Consider the following 22,059-nt stretch of genomic DNA (forward strand, 5'->3'; position numbering starts at 1 on the left):
ACTAGACTACCTTCTAAACCTGGTATCATATGTATTTCGTACAGACATAATAACAAATTAATGTAGCTAGCAGGATTATCTAACATGTCCTAGGAGATAAAGCACCAGATTTGGCACTGCTAAGATTACCAAAACCATTGCCTTTCTTTCTGTGACTTTTGCTTGAAGGAAAGGTATGTAGAATTAAGATTACATCAGATGGTAAAGCTGTGGAATAAGTGTTCTCCATCTCCTTCAGTAAGAACAGCGAATGCATGGTATAATTACTACCTCCAAGTCACTTGGAATATTTTCACTTTTTCATTAGTTTAGATATAAACTAATCCTATCTCCTCTGATCGCCTTAGTTTCCAAGTCAAAACCCTGATAGACTGTGAATAGGGAGGAAAGGGTCCTTCAAAGTCAGTCTATAGGTCACAGAATCAGTTCAGAATAGAGGTAAATAAAGTTATCAACGCCATTTCAGGAACCTGATGGGTTGTACATTATTAACTGCTCTTGAACCTGATGGTGTGGGACATAAGGCTACTGTACCTTCTGGCCAATGGTAGTAGTAAGAAGAGGGCATGGCCTGGGTGGTGCGGGTCTCTGATAATGGATGCTGCCATCCTGTGACAATGTTCCATCTAAATGTAATCAATAGCAAAGTGGAATTTGCCTGAGATGAACTGAACAGCACCCATTACTTTCTCTAGCCTTTTCCGTTCCTGGGTATTGGTGTCTTGGTACCAGGTCGTGATGCAGTTAGGATACTTTCTACTGCGCAGCTAATACAGTTTGATAAAAGCTTAAGGTGAATCTACGCAATCATCGAAGAAAATAAAGGTGCTGTTGTGCATTCTTCGTGAAGGCACTCGTGTTTATTTTTAACATACACGAAAGAAACAGCACATATTTGTCCAGTTCCTCAATAAAATCATGCTCAGAGATGCATCTTGGCTAGGGCGACGACCTTAGCTTTGACCTGCACCTTACATGCTGCTGCTGTTTATGGTCTGGAGCTGGGGTTTCCAATCTGGGGTCTACAGACCCCTTAGTTACTGGCAGGGGTCCATGGCATAAAAGAAGTTTGGGAATTCTTGGCCCAGAGGAAGTGAGTACAGTACCATGGAAATAGTGAATCAGCCCGCAGGCATTCCACAAAGCAGAATACCATGACTCACTCAGATGACTCACAGCTTCGGACAGAACTTCTGAACATTTAAGGGAAATGCTCTTGCTGTGATTCATTTAAATGACTTTTTGACTAAAAATCATCACATTGTATAAACAGATAAAATTCAGATAACTGACTCTGGATGTTGGTTTTAAGAAACAGATCCAACTCCTCCATGATTAATTATTTGCTTCCTTAGAATAAAAAAAATCTAGCATGCAAGTCCCTCCCACTCTCACTCTAAAATGGTCTGTATGCTCTGTGACGTGCATATATAAACCAACACCAGACTGTAGTTGGAGGCTGAGAGGTGTGCAGTTCTTTTAATCTCGCAATGGATTAAAATGGTGGTCTACTGAAATTATGTGAATACAGAAACATTTATCCAGAAATTTCAATCCATGACCATTATTAATTGATGTTTTCTACTTTTTCCTTAACCATCCCATGAATGGGACACAATTGCACCCATTTCTTTACTGAATGGTGTTACTAGAGAAGGGTGAGTGGGTGGGTGACGGGTTGGGGAAGAAGTGAGAAGCTAGGAGGTGATAGGTCATAAAGGACTGCAGGAGAAGGTGTCTGATAAGAGAGGAGAGTGGACCCTGAGAGTAAGGGTAATAGGAGGGGCACAGTACGGAGGTGACGAGAAGGGGTAAATGGGTAGCCAGAATGGGTAATGGAAAAATAAAAGGGAAGGGAAGAAATTACCTTAAGGTAGAGAAATTTCTAAAAGATGATTCCTTCTTCATTAGCTCTTTACTTTACCCACCTATCAACTTCCCAGCTTTACCCTCTCACAACTTCTCCCTCGCCTGCCAGCTTGTACTCTTTCCCCTCCACCACCTTTATATTCTTGCTCCTTCCCCCTTCCTTTCCAGCCCTGATGAAGGGTCTCAGCCCAAAATATTGACTGTTTGTTCCTCTCCAGATATGCTGCCTGACCTGCTGAGTTCCCCCAGCACTATGTGTGTGTAACACCAATCTATAATATGGTATCTACCTCAATCACACCGTAGGGTCTTTTAAAAGATTCTTAGATAAGTTTATGGAGCTTAGAAAAACAGCGGGCTATGTGGTAGGGAAATTCTAGGCACCTTCTAGAGTAGGTTATACGGCCGGCACAATATTGTGGTCCGAAGGGCCTTAATGTGCAGTAGATTTCTATGTTTCTGCGTTAAACCAGTCATCTGTGCCTTCTGCTTTGACCATTCTAATGCACTCCTCTCCTCCTTCACAATCTCCACAAATTCAATCTTAACTAAACTTCACTGCCTATGCTTGAACTCATTCAATCATCAGGAATAGGATTTTAATTTTCAGAGTTTGTTAAAAAAAATCCAAATTTTAATTTCATGATGGGTTTTCAACTCTGGTCTTTGGATCGTTAATTCAAGACCATACAGTCTCAAACTGAGGACTTTAATTTTAAATCTGCCATTTCTCTCATTCCAGGGCTTTGCCCTTTCCCAAACTCTGTAGCCTGTTTCAACTGCGTGTGAACTTGTGTTCCTCCTCCACATTCCTCAGCTGCTTCGACAGTGGCCATCTGGTCAGTTAGTAGGGACCCCAGCTCTGCAGTTCCTTTTCCAACCATAAAGCAACGTCTGGAATTCCTCCCTTCGGCCCAGGACACAAAATGGATCTCATCAATGGCAAGCAGAATCCTCCAATGACTGTCTCTGCTTGATTGACTAATTAAAACAGCAATCAAGACTTAAATTTACATATTTACAGAAGGACCTGGTGGGGAATTGAACCACTTTCTTGCCAGAATGCTCATAGAGATTGTCAAGATGATGAGTGGGTATAGAGTGGACTGCCAGCAATTTCTTTCCAGGGCAGAAATAGCTAAAAAGAGAGGGCACAATTTTAAGGCAAACACGAGGAAATCTGCAGATGCTGGAAGTTCAAGCAACACACACAAAATGCTGGTGGAATGCAGCAGGTCAGGCAGCATCTATAGGGAGAAGCGCTGTCGACGTCTCGGCCCGAAATATCGACAGCGCTTCTCCTTATAGATGCTGCCTGACCTGCTGCGTTCCACTAGCATTTTGTGTGTGTGGCACAATTTTAAGGTGTTTTGAGGAAAGTATCTGGGGGGGGGGGGGGGGGGGGATGTCAGAGGTAACTTCTTTACATAGAGAGTGGTGGGTACAAGAAATGCCTTGACAATGGTGGTGGTAGTAGATTTATTAGGAGCATTTAAGAATCTTTTAGATAGGCTCAGTGATGAAAGGAAAAGGGAGGGCAACGCAGAAGGGTTAAATTAATCTTAGAGTAGGTTAGAAGATCAGTGCAACATTGTGGACATGTACTGTAATGTGCTATGTACTAGCTCTTAAACTGTAAGACTGCTGGGGTGGAATTTTTTATTTGCAGCTTGCATGGTTTCAGTCTGTTCTTGATTTAAGTGAGGCAGGTAACAGTGATAGGCACCGAACGGCAGGTGCACAAAGAATAACAAGTAGAAACAGGGAGGAATGTTAAAGGTCATGAATCGTTAGGAGAAAAGCATGGAACAACGCTGCAAACACAGTTTCTGAAAGCAGCTCTAGTATCCAGGCATGTCCCAGGAATTCTCCTCTCATCTGTAGAAATTTAATCAGGTCGAAAATCATGTGCAGAGCAGATTTACCGGGATGCTTCCCGGATTAGATAACTTGTCTTATGAGGATGGACTTTTTTCTTTGGAGCAAAGTGAATGGATAGAGTTGTACAAGAGACGTAGATTGAGCAGAGAGTCAGAGACTTTTTTTTCCCCCCAGGGTGGAAATGGCTAATATGTAGGGGCATCATTTTAGGGTGATTGGAGGAAAGTATAGGGGGATGTCAGAGGTGTGACAGAGAGTGGTGAGGGCATGAAATGCCCTGCCAGTGGTGGTGGCGGCAGAGGCAGATACATTAAGGGCATTTACAAAACTCTTAGATAGGGACAGGAATGATAGAATATGGAGGACAATGCTGGAAGGAAGGGTTAGATTGATCTGAGAGTAGGTTCAATTGTTGGTACACCATTGAGGGCAAAAAGGACTGTATTGTGATGCAATGTCCATCTTTGATGTCCCATGTTCTAAAAAGTTAGTGTGATTAGCACTGTAAAGCTTTGAATACCTCTACAAGTGTTATCTTATAATAATAAAAATTACAAGAGGAACAACAAAGCCTCTTGCCCTTTGATTGCTGCAATTTTTAAAAACCATTTCCATCATTCCAGGTAAAGAATTGGTTGCCTACAGTATAAAGAGAATGGACACAGCTTAACATCGTACATTGTTTTAGTCACTGATGAAACTGTTCAAAAGTGCAGTTTAAATCATCTGATCTTTGATATGCTCTTGATTAGCAAGAACTTCAAAGGTTATGAGTGAACGCAGGAAAATTGGGGTTGAGAGGGATAATAAATCATGGTGGAGCAGACTCGATGGGCCAAATTAGCAAAGTGCATCCATTTGATGAAATCTAGGAGGAAGAAATAAAGCACCTAACTTCATGGGTCAATTTCAAGTAATTATTTACTATTGGTTTAAAAAGTAAAGAGTTAATTATTATGCCTTACGAATTAGAATTTCAAAAGATCATCTTGGCAGCAAAACTTTTCCTAACTCTATTGTGCAAAGGACATCTATGTAACAATAGCAGCTTGTGCTGGATTGAGACAAGATTTAGCTCTGCACCTTCACAGGCACAGAAAGAATGAAGTATGCACTTCCTAGCATTGAAAATGGAAAATCAACATGATCCCACATCTTGTGTAAATATAGTTCTGCAGAAGCGACGTGCATCATCTATTTGATTAATAAACAACAGTGGAGGCAGTTTAATGCAATGAAATGGTCAGAATAGGATTTTAAAGTATTTAACATCCTTAACCATTTCAGTAATAAATTAACCTATGCTCCAAATGCAAAGCAAATTACAGAGACCAGTTATTTTCTTGTAGTCACCTTGGGAAGAACAATGGGGATTTAAAACATCAAGGATACAGAGTAACACATGCAAAGCGTTGGAAGAGCTCAGCAAATCAGGCAGCATCTATGGATAGAAATAAGCAGTTGATGTTTCAGACTGAGACCTTCAGGACTGGAAATGAAGGGTGAGGAAGATGGTGGGGGAAGGATATGGGGTACAAGCTGGGAACTGATAGATGATGATGTAAGGGGCTCGACTGTCATGATGAGGCCTCTCTCGGGTTGAAAGCAACAGTTCATAGTCTGTCAGGGTAGTGTCCATCATGAACATCAATTTCTCTAACCTCCAGTCATTTTACTCCCCCACCTCCTTTCTCTCCATTTCCATTCCCTATTCTGACTCCCCTCTTAGCCACTTCTCTTCTCTTCACCAGCCCAATAATTCTCTCCGGTGCCTCCCCTCCTTCCCTTTCTCCCATGGTCCACTCTCCTCTCTCATCAGATTCCTTCTTTACCACTTTCACCTATCACGACCCAGCTTCACACTTCATACCAGCCCACACCACCCATTCACCTTCCCTCTCACATGGATTCACCACTCACCTGCCATCTTGTGCTCCTTCCCTTCTCCCACCTCTTTATTCTGGTTTTCTCCTTCCTTTCCAGTCATGATCAAGGGCCTCAGCCTGAAAAGGTAGACTAATAATTCCTCTCAATAGGAGCTGCCTGACCTTCTAAGCTCCTCCAGCGTTTTGTGTGCTGCTTCGGATTTCCAGCATCTGCAGAATCTCTTGAGCTTAAGAGTACATATGGATTTTCTGATACTGCATTGATTAATGTGGCTGAAGAAATGCAACATTGCCAGGTTAATCTTTTTTTTTCCTCTGAAGAGATGTATTTTGTTATCGCTGAAGACCAAGACAGCTGCAAATCTTTCACAGCATGAGAGTTTCGATTAAAATGATACATGAAAATTAAAGAACTGGCATAAAACAAAATTTCCCACTTGTCACAGCTAGCCTGACCTCCTCAGGGATCAGGCATAGTGAGAGAACCAAAACATAAATGGCCATAAAGGCCAAGAGCATTTTATATATAACATTTTAAATATTTGTTCCAATTGCAATATCTGTATTCATAATGAATAATAAATCAGGTCTAATGGTAGTCTCACAATTTAAATCAACAGTTTTATTTGCCTAAATAGTGCTGCAAAAAAACCCAAAAATTTCATGACATATGTGAGTGATGATAAACCTGATTCTAATATGGGTCTCTATTGTGGATCGAGAGTGGGAAGGGGGCAGGGAGAGGGGAGGGAGCGGGAAGCATCAGAGAGACATTCTGTAGTGATCAAGAAACCAACTGTTTGGAATCAAATGACCTTGCCTGGTGTCACAAGGTTAGGTGTATCTGCACCTGCACCACCCCCTGCCCTGGCACGGCTTTTCTGCCACCTGTTCCACACCCCTCCTGCAGTGCTCCACCCTCACCATTCCCCCAACATCCTTTGCTCATGCCAGACTTACAAACTAACTCTCCCCTCCCAGCTGACAAATACAGTACTATGCAAAACCCTTAGACACACTAACTATATGTATGTGCCAAAGACTTTTGCACAGAACTGTACATATTAAAGTATACGACAACATCAGGAGCAACATCACCTGCAACATGTTCAGATGATTAAGGAAAAGGGTATCTGAAAATCTCAAACCTGGCATGAAAGCCTGCTTCCCACCTTTCTTCACGTAGTCAAGGTATTAAATTGGACTATTCATTGCAGGCATCTCATGGCACTAGAGTTATCACCAATCAGTCCCTTAATCCATTGGATGGCTCAATAAATCAACTTCAGAGTCCTCTCCCAGACCAAAATCCTTAGCATCAAGACTCTGATTGGTCTCGTCCCGAAACGTCAACATCTTTTCCATTTTTCCATAGATTGCTGCCTGGCCTGCTGAGTTCCTCAGTATTTTGTGTGTGTTGGTTGGATTTCCAGCATCTGCAGATTTTCTCGTTTCTGATTATAGAAAGTTGGATCTCTCAGTAAGAATGCTGCTCGCACAGCAGAATCCCAAATCAGACAACCTGTTCTGAGCTGTCAGGGCAAGAGACTACCAACCAGATGCATGAAAACATTAAGGGATGTGTTCAAAGCCTCCTTGAAAATACCCCCACTGATTGCTGGATAACCTTGGATAAGACTGCCCAAAAAATATCAAATGTATCCACCCACCACCCTATCACTTCAGTCCCAGCTGTGCCCAACACATTGGCTTTATCTGTCACACAAATACTTGGAGAGGTGACAGCTTATTCATGTCCCAAGGGCTAAACAAGAAGATTATTGCCAATCCCAATGATAGTAACTCAAATAGTCTGCCTACTGAATCACAGCAGTCCACAATGAATACCCTCAGTCAAATGTATCTAATATTAAACTGTAATGAGATATTCTTTCACTCCCTCCTATCAATACCGTCTCCCACAAAAGTAAAAATACAGCAGGATTCAAAGGAGTGGACAATGCAGAAAAGGTCAGATTCGATGGTTAAAGGATGTTACAGACGCCAGGAATGACAAAACCATGAAACTTAAATGAAAAGAAAGGATTTTAAAGATTTGGGAAATGAAATTCATGATTGTGACATACACAAGGCTAACTCAGAATCCAGATGTTATTTTTACACGCTGACAATGTAACGAGGTTGGGCCAGAGATTCATAATTATTATGTCCGTTACGTCTTCTGGGAGATGCATTAATTATACCCATCCCTAACCCGTACACCCGTTCTTTACTGAAATGACACAAAGAAATGCAGAATAAATAATCAATGTCAGAATTATAAATAATCTTAGTTCCTTTCTTCACTATATCCCTGGAATAGAGCTTATCCCTAAACTTGTTATTAACCTTTTTCATTTTTATGTCATCAAACTTAGAATGCCACTCAGGTGGTGGTTTGGGGGGAGCAATGCATGAAAGGTCTTCAGCCTGAACATGTACAACACTGTTGGGAAAAATTTAATATTCTTTAGCAAAACCTCATTTATCCTTGTTCCAGTCATCAACTTGAGTCTGCAGACCAGCAAAACTTTTAAAAGTTTTCTTAGGTCAGAATATCATCCCACACCATTCTTCCTCCCTATAGTGATAATCAAAATCAGGTTTATTAACACTGACATATATCACGAAATCTGTTGTTTTGTGGCAGCAGTACATTGCATGACATAAAATTTACTATTAACTTACAAAAATAAGCACTGAGCCTATTTGGAAAGGTCGTGAATAGCTTCGGGCTGGCAGTGAGGTCTAGGCCCAGAGTGTATCACTATGGCAGGCCCCGGTGCTAATGTGAGGCATGATCCGCTGTTTAGGCAATTTAAATGCTGGTTCAGAAAGACAGGAAATGCAGAGTGTCGGGACTGGAGGTGAGGGTCAGGCTGATTTTGCACTGTGGCTGGGAGACTACCCCGGCTGCTGTACTTCATGTCTGCGAGGTTTGCAGTGATTTGCCCTGTTGATATGATGAACTGAGACCAAGGCTTTGGGCCTACTCCTGGCTGCCCCGGGGTTTCGGATCTAAGGACTCAATTTGGTTTGGGATGCGGTTGCTCGGTTCTATTGTTTGCATGATTTGAGGTTTTTTTTTCCCCTCTTTCTCTGCACATTAGGTGTTGGTCTTTATTTTTTTTAAATTGGGTTCTTTCAGGTTTCTTGCTTTGTGGAAAACAAATCTCAAGGCAGTATAATTTATACATCCTTTGATAATAAATGTACTTTGAATCTATGACAGTGGTCTCTAATAAGGAAGTCAAGGATCCAGTTGTGAGAGGTCCAGGTTTTGAAGCTTCTTGTTTAGCACTGAAGGGAAGATAGCATTGAATGTCGATCTATAATTGATGAACAACAGCTTAATGCATGTACTGTTGTTGTCTAGGTGCTCCAAAGCCAAGTGGAGGGCCAAGAAGAGTGAGACCTGTTGAAGGCAAATTGCAGTGGGTCCAGGTCCTTGCTCAGGCAGGAGTTAATTCTAACTATGACCAACCTCTCAGAGCATTTCATGACAGTAGAAATGTGACACTACTTGGTGATGGTAGTTGAGGCAGCTCACCCTGCTCTTCCTGGTGAACTGAAGTTTCAATTCACATTGTTCATTGGCAATTATTATTTTACCAGGTCTCCAAGCCACAGAATTCTTTATTTACTTTTTGACAATCTTCAAGCTTTTGAAGTTAGAGCACGAGTGATTTCCTCCCTTCCTTTTAATCAGCGTCATTTTCTTCTGTTTCATCCCTGGACGTGTATTGTACAATGAATCCTGGCTCTGTAGTTAAACTTCCCAAATGTTTTTAAAGCTAACAAAAAACAAAGATAGTTTCATCTTCCACCATGATGAGAAACGATGAAGTGTAAAATATGAAGCTAGGAATATGAAACACCGCCAAACTCTGGAAAATGTACAAGTAGAAAGTCACTGCTGCCTGCGTCAGTTAGTCTTTTGTTCATTTGCCAGTGATTCAAATTAATCCTATGATCCAAACTTTTCATCTAAGAACCCTGTACACTGATGCATCAAGCTACCAAGAAGCCTTTTAAAATAAGTTCCTATGCTATCTACTTGCAACATCCTCAGATAATGCATTCCAGAGCTTATCAATTATGTATAAAAGAAATGTTATTTCCTCTTGTTATGGCAACTTTGAAAAAAAGACCTCTGGTGTTTAATCCATTTATCATTTGAACATTGTTTCTCTATAGACCTTAAGATGAAGCAAAACCATGTTTATTTTTTATATTACATTCTTATCTTCCCTGAATGTTTTCTCCCACTTGGAGAACAAATCTAGCTTCTCATCAGAAAATGCCCTTATGATGGTGAATCTCCTGCACCATCTCAAGCTGTTTTTTGTGCCCATCTTGGAATAGCATTATTTAAAACATTCATCTTCTTCCTCCTTTCAAAGTGCAAAGTCACTTTGTCACTTTATCATTTCCTGTCAGAGTAACCTCATGTTTAGATACTGCAGTGCCTAAGATCATGTTATGTCTATGTATATATATATATCCACATACAGGTTACTTGCACATTCTGTTTCATAGGATTGCTTTTATATTTATTCTGTTTTTATACTTAGTGTTTTCATGCTGCATTGAATCCAGAGTAATAATCATTTTGTTCTCCTTTGCGCTCATGTACTGAAGAATGACAAACAATTTTGAACGTTAAATCACTTCACATCAGCCTATTTCACAAGATTACAGCTTCCTGATGCCCGCTCCTATCATGCTCCCCACATTGACATACTCTGATCATTTGCAAGCTTTAATGTTGTACTCCAACACCAAAGTCCAACGTTCAAAGCAAGATAAAATTTTAATCCTAGTGAACTACACTGCTGTGTACTCTGTTTGAAATCATCTCCCCTCCATTCTGCTTCTTCCTGAGACAAATTACAAGACACTTTATTGATGTCTTTATTTGAAGTCCATGCCTACATCACACCATGACTTTTATCTGCTATTTCTTCAAAGCACTCAATCAGCTTAATTAAATATGAATAGGCTTCAACAAATTTAACTTGATTTTCCAAGTACACATTAATCTTTTTCTTTGGCAATGGCGCTGAGTAGATTTTCTATTAGATGGAGTGGTCTCAAAATACTAAGCTTATCTTCTACTGATAAAAAGTGGGAGAGCAGCAATCTCTCGTCCTCTGGCACCTCTTCAATACCCAAGATGATAGAAAGTTGTATACAGAGCTTCTACTTCCATCCCAAATATTCTCAAGCATGCATTTGGATGGGTGGACATTAAATTTTGAGTGCCGCTAATTTGCTGAGCTCCTGTTTTAGTGTTATCCAATGCCTCAACTCTTTTCTCCTCAGATACTAACCTCAGCTTCTTTGGTGAAGACACAAGTATTCACACTACTAGACTGCATCCTCTGCCTCAACTGGGAAGCAGTTTCCTTTTAACTAAACCATAAGCAGACCCACTATTTCCCAAACTATCCTTCCACGTTTTTTCTGACAAGTTTACAGAGTTTTGGCATTGTTCTCATGTTACTTTCATGCTAGGTGAATTGCCAAAGGCAGGTTTTTTTTTGAATTTATTTATTTTTTTTACACACAGAGAGTGTGCTAGGTGTCCAGAATGCACTGCCAGGGATGATGGTATACATTGATACAATAGAGATAATTAAAAGGCTCTTAGATGGGCAGGTGGACATAAGAGAAATGAGGAGTTATAGGTTGTATAGGAGGAAAGGGTTAGATTGATCATGGAGTATGTTTATATTAGTCAGTGCAACATTGTGGGCTGAAGAGTTCGATGCTCTATGTTCTACTTGCTAATATAATTTCATATTGTTACAGCCATTCTTCGTTCCTTTGCTTTGGAATTGTGTCTCCTGACTTTCCAATGATCATACATGACTACAGCATGACGATCAATGGCTAGAGAACTTCATAAATCAAAATATTGAGTACAGGACTTAGGATGTTTCGGTGAGACCTAATACAGAGCATTGTGTGCAGTTCTAGCCATCTGTCTGCAGGAAAGATACCAATAAGACTAAAAGAGTACAATGAACATTTACAAGGATGTTGCCGGGACTTGAGGACCTGAGTTATAAGGCTGAATAGTTAGGACTTTCTTCCCGAGAGGAATAGAGAAGACGTGATAGAGTACACAAAATTATGAGGGGTATAGTTCGGATAAATGCAAGCAGGCTTTTTCCACTGAGATTGGTGAGACTAGAATTAGAGGTCATAGGCTAAGGGTGAAAGGTGAAATGTTTAAATGGAACATGAATGGGAACTTCTTCACTCAAAGGATGGTGAAAGTGTGGAGTGAACTACCACTGGTAGATGCGGGTTCGACTTCAACATTTAAAAGAAAAATGGTTAAGTACATGGATGGGAGGGGTAGATTAGTATTTTGGCACAGACTAGATGGGCTACAGGGCCTATTTCTGTGCTGTAGTGCTCCAACACTATGCAAGTTCTTGAACTGTGCTCTGAGTATGTGACTCAGGGGAAAGGCCACAGTTGTAAGGAGTGAGCTGGGAGAGAGAAAAATGTTATTACAGGCTCCATTTTTGATTCTACAATTCCTCTAAAGTAACCCTCTCTGTAATGCTCACCAGTAACTGCACCATTACAAATTTCTATTCACTTTTTGAATGAGAATGTATTTGCATACCAAGACCCGAGGGGATATTCTGTTAACTAGTGCAGCATTTGCCACATGCTATTCAACACATTTGTACGTCTTCAAACTCTGCCCTTTCTGCATTTAGTAATGTTTCCATATCAACATGCCGGCTTTCTGGCCCATATTCAAATGAAGTAGAAATTAAAAATGGATGCTTCTATTACAATGAGTACAAACTCACCATCACACCTGCCAAACACAGCATGTATGCATAATACTGAAAACATATCGGCCAATTTGGAAATCTCCCTCAATCAGTTGTTCAGTAAAATTGAACATGCAAGGAGTAATAGCTCTAAATTCAGGCAAACTTTTCCAGTTTCAAGCATTAGTCAGAGAAGAGGCTGTCGGAATATGTTGGCGATACATTGCTGTTACATGGTTAAAAGGCCCAGTAACTGTAAATGAAGCTCCCACACACCGCACGCGTCATAGCGCTTCACAGCAATGTAACCTCTAATTGGTATTCAACAAAGGAATTTTACAAAGAGACAAAGGAGAATAGGAAAGTCTATATAATCAGAACATTAGTCTATGAAAGGTCCTGTATAAAAATGACAAATTTGTGAAAAAATTTCATGCATTCTTTAAGTTCCAATATTGCCTGCCGTATAACACAGCAATTCAAAAGCAATATTGTCAGTCTATTATGCTAGCTGTCTTCAAAATCAATTTAGCCCCTGGAACATATGACAGAATTAACAGTGTGGTCCATTACTATTATAGATAAATCAGTTAATGTGATGCAAGTGACAAAATGAGATAGAACCTCTACCAAAAATGAAACTATTAGCATAATAGTTTCATTGTCTAGAACATTGGTAATCTTTGAGCATTAGAGGATACTCTGCTGCTGTATATGCAAATAATTGCAGGCTCCAATCCACTGTTATAATTTAACACTACAAGTGCATTACCATACAGTACCCTGAAGCGCTTATTCATGAAGAGCCCATGTTTTCTCTGCATCTGTGGGGTAACCACCAAAATGAATAAAAATTGAAGTGAAAAGCACTGCATGTGTGAGCTGAGACATAACAGCCCCATTTCTATTCTATGCAATCTCAGATCCACACAGCAATAGTAGAAAGCAAGATGTTCTTAATTGAGCACTAGATCCTTGACTGACATTTAAAGTTCAACTGCATTCATCAAGAAAGATTCCCCAGTGCCAGACAGATGTGTGATATAGAGAATTACATAAAGGGAAAATGGAGAGGCAAAAGAATAATGAAACATTCAGTTGCAGGCTCGGTCGGTCCATCACCTGATAAGTGTCTGTGAATTATGATTAACAGAAAATTGCATCCCATCATAAAGAAATAATGTGAAAAAAGATATACACTAAATATTATAAATTCGAGCAACAGCAATACTGAATGAAATTAAACTGCTACTTTTATTAAGAAAACAAAATTGTGTAATATGAAATGCCCGGCTGCTCAAAATTACTAAAACATGCAACACTGGTGATCTAGTCCTGATGAAGGGCCTCAGCCCAAAACATCGGCTGCTTATTCCCATCCACTGATGCTGTTTGACCTGCTGAGCTCCTCCAGCACATAGCGTGTATTGCATCTGCAGTATCTCTTGTAACTGACACATGCGCTAGAGCATAGAATTGACACCACCTCACACGGCAGTTTCCCAGTTGCCTAGATTTGGCTTCCATTTACAAAGTTATAGGTTAACCATTCGCACAACTTCTATATACGGTGGTTTAGTGTACAACCACAGGACTGCTAATAAAAACAGACACCGAAGGACAGAACATACCTCTTTAAGATGCCAAAAATTCAAACTCTTACTTGCAAAACAAGATTTGGGCAGTGTATTTTCTTTCATCCTGCTCCATTTTCCTACATTCTCCTTCCCTATTGTCCTAGGTAAGAAGATCATATTTCTTTCTTACTCATTTAGATATTGTGGGCATTGCTAGCATTTAGTCAAAATATAATGCCTATATTCAACAGGAAATGACTAGGGCCTCCTTCCTGAAATGTAATCATTCCAATGATGGAGATACTATCTCAGTGGGGTGAACAACTACAGGATTTTGATCATATTGATGTCTCTTCTTTGTTGTATTTTACCATAGATTGCATGCAGCTTGTGGATTGCTGTAATCCCGTGGACCAAAATGTCTTGATTCTTAAATGCATTTTGGGAGTGACCATTGAAGCTTCGACAACTTGCTGCAGCATTCTTTGTCGATCATAAACACAATAAATTTTGCAGGTGCTGGAAATCCCAAGCAACACACACAAAATGCAGAAGGAACTCAGCAGGACTGGCAGCATCCATGGAAATGAATAAACAGTCGATGTTTTTGGTTGAGGTCCTTCCTCAGGACTGGAATGGAAGGGGGAAGATGCCAGAATGTAAAACTGGGGTGTGGGGAAGGAGAACAGCTAGAAGATGATAGGTGAAGCCAGACGGGCAGGAAAGGTAAACGGCTGGAGAGGAAAGAATTTGATTGGAAAAGAGAGTGAACCATAGGAGGAAGGAAAGGAGGAGGGGAGCCAAGTTGGGGTGACAAGTAAGTGAGATGAAGGAAGAGGCCAGAACCGGGAATGAAAGAAGGGAGGGTGAGCGAAAATTTTTTAACCAGAAGGAGAAATCAATACTCATGCCATCAGCATGGAGGCTACCCAGACAGAATATGAGGTGTTGCTCCTCCACCCTGAGCGTGGCCTCATCATGGCACAAGAGATGGAACCAACATGTCAGAACAGGAATAGGAATAGGAATTAAAATGTTTGGCCAAGGGGAAGATCACTTTTGGCAGTTAGAGCAAAAGGTGATCGACAAAGCAGTCCCCCGACTTCCGATGGGTCTCACCAATGTAGAGGAGGCCAGATACAAGAAACAAGCCTAGCAGATTCGCAGGTGAAGTGTTGGAAGGAGGTGCTGAGTGGAGGTGAGGGAGGAGGTGATAGGAGAGGTACAACACTTTGGTCGCTTGCAGTGATAAATGCTCGGAGGGAGCCTGGACAAGAGAATCACGGAAGGAGCGATCCCTATGGAAAGCGGAAGGGGGTAGGTAAAGATATGCTTGCTATTTGGATCCCTTTGGAGATGGCAGATATTGTGGAGAATGATGTGATGGATGTGGAGGCTCACGGGGTAGAAGGTAAAGATAAGAGGAACTCTGCCCCTGTTAAGGCGGCTTGAGCGCGGATAGACAGGAAATGAGATGTGGGTGAGGGCAGCGTCAATGGTAGAGGAAGGAAAACCCTGTTCTTTGAAGGAGGAGGATAAAGGAAAGTTGCATCCCAGGAACAGATGCAGCGGAGACAAAGAAACTGAGAAAAGGGAATAACATTTTTTACAGGGAACAGGAAAGAAAGAGGTATATTCAAAATCATTGTGGGAATTGGTAAGTTTATAAAAGATGTTGGTTGTTCATCTTGTCTCTACAGAGAGATTGAGAATGGTGGTGGGGGGTGGTGTCATAGATGGACCAAGTGAATTTAAGGAGAGGGTGGAAGTTGGAGGCAAAGTTGATGAAATTGACAAACTCAGCAAGAATGTGTAAAGCAGCACCAATCCAGTTATTAATGCAGCAGAGGAAGAGTTGGGGAGCATTACTGGGAAAAGGCTTGGAACATGGACTGTTCTACATAGCCAACAAAGAAGCAGGCATAGCCTTTGTAGATAATGCATAGTGTAATCACATTGTGCCAGTGGTAGATAAGTATTTAGGGTAGGGGATTGAGTGCCAATAAAAGGGGTGTGTTGGAATTAAAACTCAAGTGTTGTTGGTGATATTTTTGCTTAGGGAGGTAGAAAGTATCCTATTATATATCAGACATGCCTTGTAAATGCCAAGGAACTTCTAAGTGCTCAGTTGCTAAGTTGCCACAGCATACCCATCCTTTTGACTTGCTCTTGTGGCCATGGTATGGATGTGGTCAGTCTGGTTATTTCATGCTAATGGCGAATTTCAACAACTCCCCAATCCACCACCTCCTCTCACCTTCCCCTGCCCCCCCCCCCCCCACCACAACTCACCAAACCACCTGCTTCTCCAAACCGCAACCCAAGGTGATGCTAATGGGAGATTTGAGGATGCTGAAGTAATTGAATATCAAGAGTCGGTAGCTAGGTTCTCACTTGTCAGAGATCATCACCGCTTGCTGCATACATTACTCACCTCTTGCAGCTCAAGACTGAATTCATACAGTATTTTTCAGGACCCAAGTTAAACTACTAACAAAATTAATCAATATTTCAGAAATGCAAAATATAGCAGACAATTTGAACAAGCAAGCTCCCTCAATACTGGCCATGCACATTAAGTTAAAGGACAATGGTGCTGCATCAGTTAAACCTACAGCCCAGGATCACACAAGAACAGATTGCATCACTAATGCATATACTGCACTGACTATACAGCACAGATTCTGTATTCATCAGAGAAGATAAGTCGCCTTAAACCAGATAAAAATACATCTCTAAGGATCTATTCACTCACCTTTTAGGGAGAAGCAAAGGACACTACCTGAGGGACAGTTGAATTTGAATGATATCGATTGACACATCTGCTGCAGTGCCAATAATGAGTTTGCTTTAAAACAGCTGTAGGGTCAGAGTCAGAGTAACACAATTTGAAAACAGGCCCTGTGGCCCAACTCATCCATGCCAATGCGACCACTTAATCTAATTCCTTTAGCCAGTGTTTGGCCCACGTCTCTCCAAACCTATCTTATATATGTACCTATGCAAATATCTTTTAAAATGTTGGTGCTCTACCTGCCTCAACCACCTATTTCTGGCAGCTTCCTTCACACAGGTACTGCAGGAATAGACAACAGCTAATGCTGTTCCATTGCTCAGGAAAGGCTCTAAAAATAAGCCAGGAAATAACAGGCTGGTGAGCTTGACATCTGCAGTGGGTAAATTATTGGAAGACATTCTAAGAAACACGATTTGCAAGTATTCGGATAGACAGGGAATGATTAAGGATAGTCAACACTTGCTTAATGGAAAAAGCCATAGTCTGGTAGTAGATGGCTGCCTCTCTGAATGGCGGCCTGTAACTAGTACCACACAAACTGCTGGAGGAACTCAGCAGGTCAGGCAGCATCTATGGAGAGAAATAAACAGTCACTATTTCGGGCTCAGACCCTTCATCAGGACTGGACAGGAAGTGGGGAAGAAACCAGAATAAGGAGTGGGGGGAAGGGAGGGAGTGATACCTGAAGCCAGGTGCGGGAGGGAGGATGAAATGAGAAGCTGAGAGGTGATAGGAGGACAAGGTAAAGGGCTGGAGAAGGAAACTGATAGAAGAGTAGAGTGGACCATGGGAGAAAGGGAAGGAGGAGGGGTACCAGAAAGGTGACAGACAGGCAAAGAGAAGGGATAGGAGGGGAGCCAGATTGGAAAAATTGAAAAAGTGAGAAGGGGTAGGGGGCAGAAATTTACCAGAAGTTAAAGAACTATTTTAATTCCTTTTCCCATTCCTATTCCAATATGTTGGTCCATGGCCTCCTCTACTGCAATGATAAAGCCATTCTCAGGTTGGAGAATGAACACCTCATATTCCATCTGAACATCACTTACTCTAACTTCCAGTAATTTATTCCCCCCCTCCCCTGAAAAAGGGCAGATGGAATTTAAAGCAGACAGATGTGTTGCACTTGGGAGGTCCAACGCGAGTAGGGCTTACACAGTGAATGGCAGGGCATTGAGTATTGTAGGATAAAAATAGAGATCCACAATTCCTTGGAAGTGGTGTTATAGGTAGATGGGATCATAAAGGGAGCTTTTGGCACATTGGGCTTCATAAATCAGAGTACTATAAGAATTAGGATGTTGTGCCGAAGTTGTAGAACATATTGGTGAGGCCAAATTTGATGTATTGCGTGCATTTCTGGTTACCTACCTACTGGAAAGCTAGCAATAACATTGAAAGAGTACAGAGAAAATTTACAAAGTTATTGCTGAGGACCTGAGTTTAGGGAAAGGTGAATAGGTTAAGACTTTATTCCCTGCGACGTAGGAGAAATAGGGGAGTTTTGATAGAGGTATGCAAAATTATGAGTATAGATAGGTTAAATACAGGCAGGCTTTTTCCATGGAGGTTGGGTGAGACCAGATCTAGAGGTCATAATTTAAGGGTGAAAGGTGAAATATTTAGGGGGAACCTGAGGGAAAATTTCTTCATGCAGAGGGTTGTGTGAGTGTGGAACGAGCTGCCAGGGATTTGATTACATTTCAGGTTGGTGGGGTATGGAGGGCTATATAGTGGGACTAGACAGAATAATAGCTTGGCATGGACTAGATGAACCAAAGGGCCCATTTCTGTGCTGTAATGCTCTATGATTCTGTGCAAAGTTGCACATCAGGCACCTTTTGAATCTTTACCCTCCCACTTTAGTTTAGCGTCTTTGGTCTTTACTGCTTTCCATCTCATCAGCATGTAAGAGTTGAAATACTTGCACAATAAGTAATTACATTTCAAGTCTATCACACCAACTAGTGAAAATCTCTATTTCTTCAAGTAAAACAAATCACAGCCAGGCCATCACCATAAATACAACAGATCACAGAAAGAAAGATTTAACAAAAGATTTGATAACTCCTCTCATCACAGCACATGTAATTGATAGTGGGTAGACAGCGGGATAATTTGTCTTTGTCTGTGGCTGGCTTTGTCTTTTGTCGTACGCAGCATAGAACCCCACAGAACACTACAGCACATAACAGGCCGTTCAGGCCTCCATGTTGTACCGACCCATATAATCCTTTAAAAAAGTACTAAACTCACACTACCCCATAACCCTCTATTTTTCTTTCATCCATGTGCCTGTCCAAGAGGCTTTTAAATACCCCTAATGTTTTAGCCTCCATCACCATCTGTGGCAAATCAACCCAGGCACTCACTACCCTCTGTGCAAAAAACTTACCCCTGATGTCTCCCCTAAACTTCCCTCCCTTAATTTTGTACATATGCCCTCTGGTGTTTGCTATTGGTGCCCTGGGAAACAGGTACTGACTATCCACCCTATCTATGTCTCTCATAATCTTGTAGACCTCTATTAAGTCCCCTCTCATTCTTCTACACTCCAAAGAGAAAAGTCCCAACTCTGCTAACCTTGCTTCATATGACTTGTACTCCGAACCAGGCAACATCCTGGTAAATCTCCTCTGCACCCTCTCCATAGCTTCCACACCTATAATGAGGTGGCCAGAATTGAATACAATACTCTAAATGCGGTCTCACCAGAGATTTGTAGAGTTGCAACATGACCTCTCTACTCTTGAACTCAATCCCCCTGTAAATGAAGCCTAGCATCCCATAGGCCTTCTTAACTACCCTATCAACCTGCACAGCGACCTTGAGGGATGTATGGATTTGAACCCCAAGGTCCCTTTGTTCATCCACACTCTTAAGTAACTGAGCATTAATCCTGTACTCAGTCTTCTGGTTTGTCCTTCCAAAATGCATCACCTCACACTTATCCGGATTGAACGCCATCTGCCATTTTTCTGCCCAACTCTGCAGCCTGTCTATATCCTCTTGTAATTTCGACAACCTGCAGCTCCAACAACAACTCCTCCAATCTTTGTCTCATCCGCAAACTTACTCACCCATCCTTCCACCTCTTGATCCAGGTCATTTATAAAAATCACAAATAGCAGGCGTCCTTGGACAGATCCCTGCGGCACTCCACTAGTCACCGACCTCCAGGCAGAATACTTTCCTTCCACAAGTACCCTCTGCTTTCTTCTTTTAAGCCAGTTTTTTATCCAAACAGCCAAGGTTCCACTTATCCCATGCCTCATGACTTTCTGGATGAGTCTCTCGTGAGGGACCTTGTCAAATGCCTTGCTAAAGTCCATGCAGACCACATCCACTGCCCTACTCTCAACAATTTCTTTTGTTACCTCTTCAAAAAATCAGGCTCGTGAGGCGTGATCTTCCCTTCACAAAGCCATGTTGACTACCCATGGGTAGATTGTACTTCTCCAAATGCTCGTAGATCCTATCCTTAAGAATCCTTTCTAGTAGTTTGCAGACCACCGACGTAAGACTTACCGGTCTATAGTTCCCAGTTTTCTCTCTATTATCTTTTTTAAACAAGGGAACTACATTTGCCATTCTCCAGTCCTCCGGCACTTCCCCTGTAGCCAAAGAGGATTCAAAGATCATAGCTAATGCTCCAGTGATCTCTTCTCTCAATTCCCACAACAACTTGGGATGTATCATATCCGGCCCTGGGGATTTATCAATCTTGATGTTTTTAAGAAGATCCAGCACTTCTTCTTCCTTAACCTCCACATTGTCCAGCACACAGGCCCGCTCTGCTTCGACCTCATCCTGATCAAGATCCTTTTCACTTGTGAATACTGAAGGAAAGTATTCATTTAGGACCTCACCAACCTCCTCCGCCTCCAGGCACATGTTGCCCTCTTTATCCTTTAGTGGTCCCACCTTCGTTCTCGTCATCCTCCTGTTCTTCACATACGCATAGAATGCCTTGGGGCTCTCCTTAATTCTACATGCCAAGGCCTTCTCATGCCCCCTTCAAGCTCTCCTAAGTCTTTTCTTTAGCTCCTTCCTGGCTACCCTATATTTCTCATGAGCCCCTCCTACTTCCCACTTTTTATATCTAACATATGCTTCCTTTTTCCCCTTGATGAGTTGCCTCACATGTTTCGTCAGCCACGGTTCCCTTTTCCTACCATTCTTTCCTTGCCTCAGTGGGACAAACCTATCTTGAACCCAGCTCAAGTGGTCCCTAATATCTAAAGAAAATTTTCCACGATCACAGATACTGGAACAATTGGACTAATTCTGGGGTCTAGTTCTTTGCTGTAAAGTGGGGTCTTAGTTGAGGCTGATGATATTTTATTTATACAGCCGATACTGACATTTAGAGGCAAAGTAACACAGGTAGAAACAAATCTTTCAGTGCAAACTTGTCCATCCCAACCACAGTAGGCACTCATTCAGTCCCATTTGCCTGCGTTTGTCCCATATCCCCCAAACCCCTCCTATCCATGTACTCCTCCAAGTGTCGTTTTAAAGTGTTATTATTGTTCATGCTTCAACATCCTCTGACAGTTCGTTCCATATGCACACCACTCCCACTATGAAGTTACTTCCCACTTTAAACCAGCGCCCTCTAGATTTTAGTTTCTCTTTCCCTGACAATTGTGTGTTCTTCCTAATAATACCAGTTAATGTATACACCTCTGTAAGGTAATTCCTCAATCTCTTATTTTTGAAAGAATAACGTCCAGGCCGTCCAACACCCCCCTATAACTCAGTCCCTTGAGTACTTGGAACCTATCTATCAATGTATTTATTTATCTATCTATTTATTTGAGATACTATGTGGAATAGGCTCTTACAGCCCAGCAATCTCCTGTTTTAATCCTCGCCTAGTCACAGTACAATTTACAATGACCGATTAACCCACCAACCAGTATCATCTTTGGACTGTAGGAGGAAACCAGAGCACCCAGAGAAAACCCGCTCATTCACTGGAAGAACATACAAACACCTTACAGACAGTGACGGGAATTGAACCCGGGTCACCTGTACTGTAAAGTGTTGGGCTAGCCACTACGCTGTCATGTTTCTGGGAATGAAGTGATGCTTATGATGGCAGGAACTTCAGGATGAAACCAGAGTACAGTGATCACATTCTACAACGGACCTAATTAAATTTAAGACTCCAGGCTAGAGTGAATTTTCTTACAACAGTTTTACATAAGAGTGAGAGAGAGAGAGAGAGAGAGAGAGAGAGAGAGAGA

The 22,059-nt window shown here is 41.6% G+C and overlaps 1 protein-coding gene across 6 annotated transcripts in view; it reads right to left on the reverse strand.

Moving 5' to 3' along the window:
• The window catches only part of ano5a (anoctamin 5a), a 179,110-nt gene that overhangs the window by 93,901 nt on the left and 63,150 nt on the right, over window positions 1-22,059 (reverse strand). For 2 of the 6 annotated variants that reach the window (XM_073049735.1, XM_073049734.1), the window contains one exon: window positions 13,219-13,260. The exons of 3 other annotated variants lie outside the window; for them this stretch is intronic. In XM_073049735.1, the coding sequence (XP_072905836.1) occupies window positions 13,219-13,260 (42 nt within the window). Of the gene's footprint in view, window positions 1-13,218; window positions 13,261-20,335; window positions 20,418-22,059 lie in introns of those variants that run through there. One more of the 6 variants, XM_073049739.1, reaches the window with a different exon arrangement.

The sequence above is a fragment of the Hemitrygon akajei genome, chromosome 6, assembly GCF_048418815.1.
Source record: "Hemitrygon akajei chromosome 6, sHemAka1.3, whole genome shotgun sequence".
NCBI classification, from domain to species: domain Eukaryota; kingdom Metazoa; phylum Chordata; class Chondrichthyes; order Myliobatiformes; family Dasyatidae; genus Hemitrygon; species Hemitrygon akajei.